Below are 13,190 nucleotides of genomic sequence, written 5' to 3'. Positions count from 1 at the left end.
ACATTCGTGTCACATGACCTCCCACTCCCATGACAAACCTAAAAAAGTGTTCAAAGGTATTTTTTAAATTAATAATGGTATTTACAAGTTTTTGTAGGGACATGTACTTTTTTTTTTTTTTTTTTTTTGCGGTACGCGGGCCTCCTCTCCCGTTGCGGAGCACAGGCTCCGGACGCGCAGGCTCAGTGGCCATGGCTCACGGGCCCAGCCGCTCCGCGGCAGGTGGGATCTTCCCGGACCGGGACACAAACCCGTGTCCCCTGCATCGGCAGGCAGACTCTAAACCACTGCGCCACCAGGGAAGCCCTTGCCCATTTTTTAATAGAGTCATTTTTCTTCTTCTTATTGGCTAAAATTCCAACAGGAACTCTGTGGTTTTCAGGAAAAGGAACAAAGAAAAGGTAGTAATTAAAATGACAGTGCACTGGCACAAGATTCTATAAACAGATCCAATGTACTGGAGAGAGAGCCCAGAAACGCACTGTGCCTATATGGGAACTTGACCTATAATACCAGCATCATTTAAAATTGATCAGGAAGATGGAAATTATTCCACAAATGATGCTGGGACAATTGGTTATACCAAACTTAGATCCTTATCTCCTACCACATACAAAAATTAAATCACAGACGGACTCTATAGACTTAATCATCACTAAAATTTAAAATTATTAACCTTAATGAAATAATGGCTCTAAGTAATAGAGGAAAATGTGTAAAGTCACCACAGGGATGCTGTCAACAAGAGCCAGGCTCTGGGAAACCTCACAGGAGAAATAGCCTGGTTGTTTCAACAAATATATTACAAGGGGGTGGCAAAAGGAACAGAGGGGAACCTACCAGTTGAAAGAGATTTAAACAACACATCACTGTTGCAAGGTATGGACCTTATTTGAATTTCAATTCAAACTAATGGTTACTATACATATACATTCTGCGTATGTACTAAAAAATGTCATTCGAGCACCTGCCAAGGCACCATGCAGGGAACGACGGCAAAGATAAGGAAAGGGGAGATGTAGGCATTCTCTGCTGGGGACACCACCACCTGCCCCGACTTCCACACAGATGGGGTTTGCTGTGAAGGCCAGAAACAGCAACTCCCATCCTGAGGGCAGGGTCCTCTTCTCAACCTGGTCCTGGCCCCCCTCACCCAGGCACACAGTGAAGAAACGGTAAAAGTGCCCTCTTACTTCAGATGTCCCAGAGCTGAGGGACATAACTGTGACTGCACTTAGTCATCTCAGGACCCCAGTGCCTACCTACTGGGTGGAACAAAGGATGGATGGATGGATGGACAAGCAGATGGACAAACGGATGGATGCCCAACCTACCAACCGTATCCCCTGAATCCCATTAAAACTCAGGCCTCAATCCTAGTCCAATGCTCCCTGAAACAAACTGCAGAGAACTTGAAACATAGTTTATAAGGTTATACAAGGCCTAAGCTGGACAGGTCCTAAAGGATCATTTGTTCTAACATCTTCATTTTATAAAGCATAAAACTGAAATCTGTAGAGGACTATTTGCCCTTCTTCTTTAGAGGCAAAGTCAGGTCTGGAGCCCAGGTGTCTAAACTCCCAGTACAGTGGTTTTTGTATTAAGGGGTTATTCTTTAAAGTAACAACCCTTTTTTCCCTGTATTCTTAACTAGGTCATTCAACCAACTTTGTGGTGACCATCCTCTTACCCTCCAAGCGGTCCAAAGATTACTGGATTGCCAAGGGATCGGCTTTGCTCTGCCAACTAAATGAGTGAAAAGGTGCCACCTCTGTGCTTAAAAAGAACCAGGCCAGAGATCTTTCCTGATGGGGGAGAAAAGTCTGCGTAATTTATATGCGAGCAAAACAGGTTTACTTCTGATCTGGCTTAAAGGTAGCAAGTGTGGCTTTTATTTCTTTTATAACCTAAAATAAAGTGTTTTCAGTTTCTCTTTCTGGTGGTAATTCAAGCTCTGATGTGAAAGCAGTGAGTTCAGCGCTCACCTCTTAAGCCTGCTCCCCCTCCCCCATGCAGGAGGCAGCTTCCCATCAGTAAGGGGGGTGGCTGGGATGGGGGTGGGGGGGTGGGGGGGTGGCTGGGACAGGGCGGGGAGGGGACTGGGGCGGTGGGGGGGGTAGGGGCGGCGAGTCAGACCTCAGTACTTCCTCATCCACATGGGCTTCCTTCCTCTTCACGCTAATGTGAAAGGCCCACTGTACACGTCAGTCTCGTGGCCCTAGGTTCTTCCATGTCTCGACCAGATTAAGGCTCAGGGCCCAACACATGAGATCTGGGCCCATGGTGCCATTCCCCCATGCTGTGGGGCTGGATTACAATCCTCAGAAGAGCCTGCGGTCTTTCACGATAGTGCAGGTCGCTCCCACTCAAGTGCAGAGGAATTTTCCGCTTTGGGGTAAAACTGTATGAAAACTGGCCAAGTCGCCCTCCAGGTGCATCGGCGCCCCTGCCACCTCAAAAGCGGTGCTGAGATGGAGCAGCCACTGTGGTTTGCAAACCATTTTGCATCAGCCCTGCCAACCGGGTCTGTTGCTTCCTCGGCCCGGATATGAGCCAAGAAACTGGGTACCACGCAGCTCGGATGTGGGCCTCTGGAGAAGGCCACGCCCCCTGCTTACAGGAAGAACAGGGTCAGCCACAGCAATCCTGTAGACTCAAGCCGCTGCGAAGCAGGGAGCACCACTTCTATTAGGAATCAGAGGGAAGAGGTGCCTCCTAAGTCACGGGAGTGGCTACAGCTGCAGAAGTCAGAGGGTTGACATTAGGCACCGCAGCAGCTGTAATCCGAGGTCAGAGAGCTGCAGGAAGCTGTGCCAGCCTCATGCAGAGCCTGGCCACCACACAAGCTTGTGTCTGCTGGAGCCTGCACATAACTGCCACTTACGACCAAAGAAAAAGGTCTTCTGCCCCTTTCACCTTCCAAATCTCACTAAGTGTATCTCATTAGAAGACTCTCGATCATAGCAGCAAGGGAATCTCGGAAAGTTTAGCCCTCCTACCCCTGCAATACAGGGGACACAGAATGGAGCAAAGGTGGTGAACATGGATCCTGAGTGCCATCACATCACTCAGTGGGACTCAAAGATCTCCTTGGCCCTGGAAATGACCAAGAATGAACCCACAAGAAAGTCTCTGGAAAAAGGAAGGGAAGGCCACAGAACTGTAAGCCCAGACAATCAAGGTACCTGAAACCAGATACTTCTTATTGGCCCCATCCAAGTCCTGGGCAGACCCTCTGGGTTTTTGTGAGCTGCTCAGAGGCCCAGGAGAACCAAAAGGAAACTCTGCCACAGGCGGGAGACCCTGGTCTGTAACCATGGTGGCAGCAGGGGGAGGGGGAGGGGGGCGGGTATCAGCTGGGCAGGGCTGAAAGTTCCCATTTCAGACTCATATACAGACTTATATACAGATTCTTCATAAGACTTTATTTGGAAAACACAAAGACATATAAATAATAAGTAACACACAGGACAGGGACGGGGAGAGAGGTTGAAACCCATTTTCTTGCACAACACCCCTGACAAAGCCTACCTATCCACCAGTCTTCAGCATGTGGATGAGACACCCTCACACACTGTACATAATGAAAGCACTTATCAGAGTGCAGGACCCACACTAGTCACCAGACCTTGAATAGAGAGGAGCAGAACAGAAGTTCCACAGCCTACTGACTCTGTTGCTTCCAGAACCAGGAGAGGATGGGGAGAAGAGCAGCAGGAAGGAGGAAAGGGGCAGGGTCCATGGCTGCAGGCAGGCCCAGGAGTGGGGCCAGGAGTGCAGCAGGGATAGTATTCAGAGCATGTGAGCAAAACGAGTTGTTTGCTTGGTATACACATTGTGGCAAAAAATCTACACAAAAAAAAGTATTTAATAATTTTCCTACAATTAATTATTTTCATACAGCTCATTATGTTACAAAACTATACACCTCCCCCAAGCATTGCTGGATAACCCAAAGTCATTCCTTGGAAAAAGAAGAATCAACGTTGGCTTTTTAATTTTGAGTCTCTTCTCCTGGGTTGGGCCTATCAGGGCCAGAGCACAGTGTGGAGTACAAAATGGCTGTCCTTCAAGTCCGAGGCGTCAGGTCTTGGCTTCTCTGGTCATTACAGGAGGGTTGTCTCTGTTTGGAAAGCCAGCACCAGCACCCATAACATAGGTGTCCAGACAGACAGGCAGGCACTGCTGACCACCATCTGACTGTGGGGAGACTGCCCAGGGCGGGGGAGCCGCAGCTCTGCGGAGATGCGCCTGTCCAGAACGGGGACCTGGAGCTGTGGGATCCCAGCATTTGGAGGCAAAGAGAAAGACAGAGTCTCAGGGCACAGCAAGAGCCACTGGATACTCCGAGGCCCCCAAAGGCCTGCACAGCTCCTTCTCACCTCTCTCCTCCAAAGACAGGAATGTATCTTAGTACGTTAACAGATTTCCTACATCTTGGCCCTCATGACTACTGCTACAACAAAACCAAATGATACAGGAACGAAGACTAGCACACTGAACAACTCTCCCCCAGCTATTTGCTTCTTGGTTCAAGGATTATTAAAATTAGTTTGCTCAGACTTGCTAATTATCAGCCTCTGGGCAATGTCAAGCAGGGACCCTCCTCCCTGACCACACAGAGCGGCACCGCCAAGGCAGGAGGATTCCTCTCCGGGTCTCTGGCTCTCTCCCCTACCCCAGCTTGGGTGTCATGCGAACACCACGCAGCCTTCCCAGGTCAAGACAGAACAAGCGCAGTCTCACCTGGTCCTTTCAGCTCAGCTCTGGTGTAAAGTGCCCAATCCCTGCATGGCCACCTTGAAAGGAAATGGCCCAGACTGAGAAGGTACTAAACAGGTCAGTGTATTCCTCCATCAGTGAAGGATGGTTGAGGAGCCTCCCCGTGTCAGGCACCATGGGGCACATGGACACCAACAGGATCTGTCCCTGCTCTCCAGGTCACATCTGGCTGCCAGCTTCTGTCCATTTAAAAATGCAAACCCCACAGCACACGGGATGCCTGCCTCAAACCTTTCAGTGGCACCCTACTTCTCTCAGGCATGAGATTCTCACAGTCATTCCATCCAATTTACCTTCTAGACCTACCTCACCCCTCTTCCCACTGACCTCCCAGGCTCCAGCCAGAATTACTTCATCTTGGTTCCTTTAACATGATCACTCTCTCCACATCAGGTTTTTGCACTGTTCCCCTTGCTGGGAACTCCCTCCCCTCCCTGTTCAGTTGTTTACACATTCATTCAACATTCATTATTAAGCACCTATGCAGGTATCAGATGCCTGCATCTCCTGATCCAGACTCAGAAGCTCTCTTCATTGGGCTCCACTTTGTCAGGCTTCTACTCAGCAGCAACCAAAAGGTCGCTTCCTCCAGGAGGCCCTTCCTGACACCCGCCACCCTAAGTTAGGTAGTAATGTCCAACACACAAACACACACACGCACGTCCCCGCAGCCCCCTACACTCCCCTTGTGAATAATCAACTCAAAATCCAGCTTCCTCCCCAGACTGTGAGCTCCATGAAGGCAGGGCCAGTGTCGGTCTGGTTCACCCCCAAAGCCACAGCACCAACACAACAGCGGGCACATAGGAAGAACTCAAAAAGTTTGGTATAAATTGAACTGTAGCCTGGATCCCAGGCCTCTCTGGTGTAGTTCTTCCAGCAGAAACCAGGCTGGGTCCCCATCTTTGGCTCCTCTACCCACCTCTGATCCACCCACTGGGCATCTCTGCAAGTGCACATTCTGTGGTCACCATGCTCCCTGCAAAACGTACGGGCTGAACAAGCCCATTCCTACAGAGGTGCTTCCAGCTCCGGAAAGCTATGAGCGTCTCCCTGATTTGGGGTGGAGAAAGGGCTGGGAAATCAAGTTCTTCTCAACCTTTATTCCAGCCTCATACTAGTTTTAACAGACCCACCCATGCCCCCCGCCCCATCTGTTCGTTAACAGAGATAAATATGGGGTCCTGGCCCCGGCCCTGGCTTGAAGCAGTTACTTTTAATCTGGATTCACCTCCACCAGAGTGGACAGAAGACCACTGTCCAGGCCATGAGGAACGAGAAAGGTTGCACCGTGATGGTGGGGCCACTCACCCCCTACCACAGCCTTGAACTTCCGCCCCTGAAGCAGTGAGACCCGCATTCCTGGGCTGCCGCCCACCCGCACTTCCGGGGTGAGGGCTGACCGGGCGATGGGCTCGCGGCTGGCCCAGCCCGGCCCAGCCACCTTACCTCTCCTCCAGTCGGACCCACAGGTCGCTGAACTGCCGGAGCCGCTGCCTCCGCTGCGGCCGCCTCTGCTTCTTCCGGAACTTTCGTCGTGCCTCGCCCGGCAGGTAGGAACTTCTGGGCAGAGGCTGGTGGAGTGGCAACAGTGGGGGCCCGGCAGACCCAGCTTCCGGTACCTGAGCTTCCGGGGCGGGCGCTTCCGGAGCCAAGACGGCAGAGGGCGTGGGCTGTGACAACGGGTTTCTGTCTTTTCTGTGTAAACAGAGGAGGAAGGAAGAGGAATTGAAGGAAGGTCCCCCAGCATGATGCCCTCCCCCGCCTTTAAGGCTCGGGACCTCACAAAAGGCAGATAATGTGAAAGTTCAAGACGGATGGGGAGGCAGGGGTCTCAAAATCACCTCGAAAAGTGATCACTTTGACGCCTTTGTTTCTCCCTCACACACCTTCATTGTACTCTCTCCAAATCCCCTAGCTCTGGGGAAGAAATAAAAGATTCTTTCTTAATCGCTTATAATTACTGCACTTGCCTAACAACGGGTCACCACTGCCTAGAAAGTCACTGAAGATTACGGCGTTTTAAGAGGAGTGAAAAATGTTTAAATGCTCTTTACTTAGAACAATTGAAGTGGCCTTTAACCCTGTTCCTCCCTCCTGTATCCCTATAAGGCCTCTGCTCAGAAAGAGGCTCTTCAACAGCCACAGCAGCCTGCCCAGATCCCTCAAGGATTATCACATGGCTGCCGAGAAGGGGAAGAAGAAAGGAGGTTATCTCCACAGCCAGTGCCCTCGTTACGTCCTCACCCACTCCTTCACTATGGGCATCTCCCTGGCTCTGGGCCCAGAGTCCCTCGCGCCTTCTTCTCCCTGAACAGGAGCTCCTTTAGGGACCTCATGCTCTCTCACGACCTCACCCAGGAGCACCGTAGAGAAAGAAGTGCACCACTGAAAACTCTTAGACGCTACCCTCACAGAACACAGTCAGGACAGCTGCTGCAGCCATCCCCAGGATCGTGGGAGAGGGTGAACCCAGGCCTTTGCACTGGATCTCACAGACTCTGATGGAATTAAGGGTAGGGGCACTGAATAGATCCCTGGCAGAGAAAACTACATGAACAGAGAGAAAGGGGCTGGAAAGCTAAAACTGGGAGAAGAAAGGGCAGAAAGAAAAGGGCTGTGCAGGCGAGGAGTCCGAACTGTATCCTGACTCTGACGAGCTGTGTCACCTTTGGTTTCTTCATCAGTAAAGGAGAAGAAACCCCCACCCCACAGGCTGGTGTTGAGGGTTAACTGAGAGTCGGTGTGAACCAAGTTACCACCTGACAATTGATCAATAAACGTTCCTTCCTCCCCAGGGAAGTGTGAGCAGCCCAGTAAATGACGGGACTGGTTCTCAGCCTTCATTGTGTGTCAGAATCTCACGGAGAGATTTTTTATATATTGACTCCTGACCTCTCTTCCCCCAGGGGCAGGTGTCAGGGTTAGAGGCAGATTTAAGGAGTCTGAGAACAACCAGCAACACACACACACACACCCATCCACACTCCCAAGCGGGGCCCTCTCTGGCAACCCCAAAGATAGTGTGATAAACCCCAGCCGTGACAGTCAGCCTGGGGCCAGGGGCTGAGAAGTGATCAGAGGGCCCAGCCCACCCTGCTTTCCAAGAGCACACAGTCCAGTGGGTGAGGAAAGATCCACAGATCCTCTCCCCCAAACAAGCAGAGAATCCCTAAGGGTGGGGCTCTCCCCCCAGAGCTGAAGGAGAACGGGAGGGAGAGATGGATGGAGATCTGCAGCAGGACTTTCTCAGTCAGGGGAAGAGTGGAGGGAGACTGCAGACAGTGGAAAGGAAGAGCATTAGCAAAGGTGGAGAGGCAGCGGCGAGGACAAAAGGTTTTCTGATATCAGAGGCGGATCCATGCTGGGAAAAGGTGGGGTCTGCGTGCCGAGGCATCATCATGAAGAAACTGGACTTTGGAAGAGGACAACAAGAAACCCTGAAGGTTTCTGAGTCAGGGACACTTGCAAGATTAGTCCCACAGAAAGGTGGAGAAGGGACCAGAGGGTGATGACCTTAGGAACAAAGGGGGCAAATCTGAGAGAGATTTTAATGGAAGAAGCCAGAGGCCTGGTGAAGGTGGAAAATGAGAAGAAGTCTTAGGTGAGGGCTTTTGTAAACTAGAAAGTACTGTGTGAAGAACGGCTGTTACTGATAAACGGAGTGCAAGATATGGAGAGAGGTGGGGGATGAGATAAGCCCAGGATGTAGTCAAGTTTTCCAGAGAATCATGGCTCATTGGGATGGAAAGCAGGCTCCCAAGAAGGAACCTCTGGAGTGACGGGATAGAGGAGGACCTGGCCTGAGACAACATGAGGTGAAGGTGGGTCTTCCGAGGAGAAAGAGGGCACCCGGAGACCTGGAGAAGGGAGCCATCGGGCAGGCACCACAGCTGGACCCCGTCTCCGTCCCCTCAGCAGAGGGCATGTATTTTCCTCCTGGAGTCCTCGCACCGCAGCTGAGGGCTCTGCCAGGAGGGGGCGCTGGTGACCACGATCTGGAGGGAGTGGGAGAGGAATGGAAGGTGGGCTAAACTGTGTTCACTCAAAATTCACATGCTGGAGCTCTAACCCCCAGTACCTCAGAATGTGGCTGTATTTGGAGACAAGACTTTTAAAGAGGTGATTAAGTTAAAATGAGGCCTTTAGGTTGGGCCCTAATCCAGTCTGACTGGTGTCCTTAGAAGAGGAAGTGTGGACACACAGAGACACCAGAGTTGTGCGCACACCAAGGAGAGGCCGCATGGGGACAGTGAAAAGGCCACCTGCAAGCCAAAGAGAGAGGCCTCAGGAGAAACCAAACCTGCCGACACCTTGATCTTGGTGTCTAGCCTCCAGAACCATGAGAAAATAAATTTCTATTGTTAAAGCCACCCAGTCTGTGGTATTTTGTTAGGGCAGCCCAGACTGGTACAAAGTGGGTAGGAAGGGCCACCTTGTGCCCACTAGGACTGGACACGGGGCAGAGACTAGCAGGGAGGCCAGCATGGGGCAGCAGCATTGATGAGGGTGGGAGATCCTGGCCTCCTGAATTCTTTACAGAAGGGGCCACAGGGCAGGAGGGTGACTCTGCATAAAAATGAGAAGTAAACAGACCTGGGGGTAGGAAACAGCTCAGAGAAAGAGAAGGGGCTTTGCTTCCCCGCGGGAGATGGGTCTGACAGGCACTCCCAGCTTCTCAGCCCCCCTGGCCTTACATTATGACTGCTTCCACCACCTGCCTCCCTAAAACCTCCCAAGGGCCCAGGTCAAAGGCACTGAGCGTTAAGCCAAATCACCCCTCCTGGGCCCCAGGACCAAAGAGCATCCTCCCCTTACCTTCCTTTCTGCCCCAAGCACTGCTGAGGAAAGGCCAGTGTGGCCTCTACTGCCCAAAGTGCCTGGCCGGCCAACCCAAGTCTGACACAGTCCCAGCCACGAGGGGACGCCAGCTGAGCTGGGGACCGAGTGGCTGCTTGGTGTCCGTGCTGGGGCCCTCGGAGCCTCTCAGGACACAGCCCACCTTGGCGCCCAAGCAGCCCTGTGCGGCTCTCAGCTCCCCTAACTGCTTCCTGACCGGGATAGAAGCACAGGAAGGTTACTTGTTGATGGGTCGTCCAGCGGGGGCGTGTTCTACCTCATAGCCTTCGCACCGCAGAACATCAAGAACTGTGTTGTTGCCCATGAAATGCCCTGCAGTAAGAAAAATGATCAGAAATGTGGCAGCTCTCGTGACCCCCAAACACACACCCCAGAACCAAGAAATAACCCTGCCAACCCCGTCCCTTCTAACCAGCCCAGTACAGTTCAGAAAGCTTCTGCAAGGGGGCCTCTCAACAGCTCTGCCAGGATAAGCCGCGTTTCAGAGATAAGGACTCAGGATCAGAACCATGCGGTGAGCTGCCTCGAGTCACACAGCTAAGAGGACACCAAGTCCCAACCTTCCACCTCTGGATCCAGAGCTGACAGTCCTGACCATTCTCGTTTATGTAAACCAAGCACCTCTGAGACCCCAGGCCCCTTCTGTCCTATGTCTACTTAAAAATGCACAATAAAACCCTCTTTTTAGCAGAAGCCACCAGAGCTGGAAACCTCAACCTGAATTTTATTTCACTTTTTTCTTTTTCAATAAAAAGCAGGAAATATCAACCAGATAAGCTTACAGTGGCATCGTAAAATAAGTATCTTAAAAGGGTAGATCCTGGGATTCATCTTCTTTCATTTCAGGTTTTGATGCTCAGAACTGACATGATCCTCTGGGGTCACAATGCCCCTTTCTGTGACAGTTGTCATGTTAATGTCCTCAATGGCTAATTAAATTGCAGCGCTCCATCCTCTGATCCAGCAGAACAGATGCATCGTTATTATCTCCATTTGAAAATGGAAAACAGGTAAAGTAGGCTCAGGACTTCACACACAAAAGAAGCAGCAGAACAGAATCTAAACCCAGGCAGCTTGGCCCCAGAGTCTATGCAATGTTGACAACCGAATACTCAAGAGGCAGAGACCAGGAAAGCAAATTAAGGTCCATCCAAACTCTCCCTTGTCCTGACTCCACAGCACTAAGAAGCAGAGGGAACTTAGAGCAGCCTCTGGGAGCCTGGGGAGCCCGAGGGTGGTGTTTGGGGCAGAAGGTACTGGGCTCTACTGCATTCTTGGGTCCAACCGTAGAGTTTAGGACCCCAAGACTGATGAAGGGCAACTGACTCAGATGAAAGGGACGTTGGCAAGGCCCAGATTAGCCCCGGTGCAGAAGCACAGCAAACTCATGTATAGAGTATGCCTGGACTCGGGGCCGGGGGAGGAGACTGAGCTTGCAGAGTGTTGCGGCGATGGCTTCCACTCTCCCAGCCGTTACCAAGTCTATGTGACAGGGAGTAAACACAATAATAAAGATAGTTAACGTTTCCTGAGCATTACGAGGTGCAGGGCACTGTTCTCAGTGCTTTACATGTCATTCAGCCTTCCCCCAACAACAACCCTATAAGGTAGGTGTATTATTACCCCCATTTCACAGATGACGAAGAGGCACAGGTGGTGCCCAGGTGGTCTGGCTCCAGCGTCCATGCTCTCAACCAATTAGGAATAAAAACAGGATTTGTCGAGCGAATGAACAGCCCCTATTAGCAATCTTTATCATTAAGGACCAAGCTATTCTGTGTGACTTCAATTTCCTTCTACTCCAAAGGTGAGCTCCATTTCTCATCTTTAAATTTCATCTGCATATCCCTGTGACAGACGTCACTGTTGCAGTTTAAACCTCTGGAGCTTTCAGTTTGGGGAGATCCTCACTTTACAATCAAAAGTGTGCTAACCACACGGCATTTTAAATTTCTCACTGCCAAGGCTAAGAGTTTGGGAGCAATTTCTGAATTTCTGTGGTTCCCTCTGGTCAACTCAGCCTTCAGAAGGCACCAGAAGAAATAGACTCATGAGGTGGAGAAAGCAGCCCCACGAAGATAACTGCACCGTGGTGGCTATGCAGGACACTCCTGATACCCAGAGTGCCCAGGGCCTGTGAGGTCTCTATCCAGAGCTGCAGCCGTATGAAGAACCATGACTGAGAATCAGGCAAGCCCAGGTGTCCCAGTGTCACCTGTGCCATCTGTCCAGCACAGTCTCCATCTGGAGGGCTGGCCCTCCAAACTGCCCAGGTCCAACCCACCTGGCAGGCCGACATCGTCTCAAAGCCTCTCCTTGCCCCTTTGGGGCCTGACCCCTGTCGGGGTGCCTGCAGGGTGAGGGCCGACAGCTGAAAGCCATTCACTGACACAGGCCGGACATGGGCACAGCGCCACATGGCACAGTCCACAATCCAACTACGGAACACGGGACTCACGGAGGAGGAAGCCACTCCCAGACCCACCCAGGGCTACCAAGGCCGACACTGCGATTTGTTTCATGATAGAATTTTTCAAAAAACAAGATACAGGAACCTGACCCCTTATTTTTTTCTACAACAGCTTTATCGGAATATCATTCACATAACATAACATTCATTCTTTTCAAGTGTACGATTCAGTGATTTGGGGAACATTCACAAAGTGGTGAAACCCTCACCACTAACTTTAAAGCATTTTCGGGAGCTGAGATTTTGATAGGGCTTGCGCTGAATGTGTAGCTCAACCTGGGGAACGTTGTCATCTTAACACTATTTATTATGTCTTCCAATCCACAAACATGGAATGTCTTTCTATTTACTTCGGTCTTCTTTAATTCCTTTCCATGATGTTTTTAGTTTTTATTTTGCATCTGCTCTTCACTAAATTGAGTCCTTAGTGTTTTTTATGCTGTTGTAAATGGAACTGGTTTCTTTTGTTTTAACTTATTTTTTTTCTTGAAGTATAGTTGATTCACAATGTTGTGTTAGTTTCAGGTGTACAGCAAAGTGATTCAGTTTTATACATATATATGTAAATGTGTATGTATGTGTAAATATATGTACATATATATTCTTTTCTGATTCTTTTCCATTATAGGTTATTACAAGATTTTGAATATAGTGGAACTGGCTTCTTAGTTGCATTTCCACATTATTCATTGCTAGGGTATAGAAATACAACTGGTTTTTGTGTATTGACCTTGTATCCTGAACTCGGTTATTAGTTCTAATAGGGGTTTTTTGTGGATTACTTAGGATTTTCTATCCACAAGGTGATGAAAAAATAGATGGTTTACTTCCTCCTTTCCAATGTGAATGCCTTTTATTTCTTTTCCTTATCTAATTACCCTGGCTAGAACCTTCAGCACAATGTCGAAGAGAAGTGGTGAGAGCAGACATCCGTGTCTTGTTCCTCATCTTAGGGGGAAAGCATTCAGTCTTTCATGATGTCAACTATGAAAAGATGTCAACTTGATGAATGGATAAAGAAGATGTGGTATGTGTATATATATATATATATATATATATATATATATATATATATATA

At 50.0% G+C, this 13,190-nt stretch overlaps 2 protein-coding genes across 2 annotated transcripts in view; one reads left to right on the top strand and one right to left on the bottom strand.

The window, feature by feature from the left end:
• The window catches only part of DNAH6 (dynein axonemal heavy chain 6), a 291,735-nt gene extending 289,804 nt beyond the window's left edge, over nt 1-1,931 (top strand). Inside the window, exon 77 of the mRNA XM_029232839.1 lies at nt 1,655-1,931. Within this exon, the coding sequence (XP_029088672.1) occupies nt 1,655-1,758 (104 nt within the window). The 3' untranslated portion in view covers nt 1,759-1,931. The remainder of the gene's footprint in view (nt 1-1,654) is intronic.
• A 1,479-nt stretch (nt 1,932-3,410) lies between these two features.
• Nucleotides 3,411-13,190, bottom strand: part of TRABD2A (TraB domain containing 2A) — a 59,312-nt gene continuing 49,532 nt past the window's right edge. The window contains 3 exon segments of the mRNA XM_029232840.1: nt 3,411-4,290; nt 6,232-6,480; nt 9,864-9,954. Of these exon segments, the coding sequence (XP_029088673.1) occupies nt 4,107-4,290; nt 6,232-6,480; nt 9,864-9,954 (524 nt within the window). The 3' untranslated portion in view covers nt 3,411-4,106.

This window comes from Monodon monoceros, unplaced genomic scaffold (assembly GCF_005190385.1).
Source record: "Monodon monoceros isolate NGI ecotype Baffin Bay Population unplaced genomic scaffold, NGI_Narwhal_1 Super_Scaffold_19, whole genome shotgun sequence".
Lineage (NCBI taxonomy): Eukaryota > Metazoa > Chordata > Mammalia > Artiodactyla > Monodontidae > Monodon > Monodon monoceros.
Note: the sequence above shows the minus strand (reverse complement) of the source record. Positions and strands in the feature narration are given on the sequence as shown.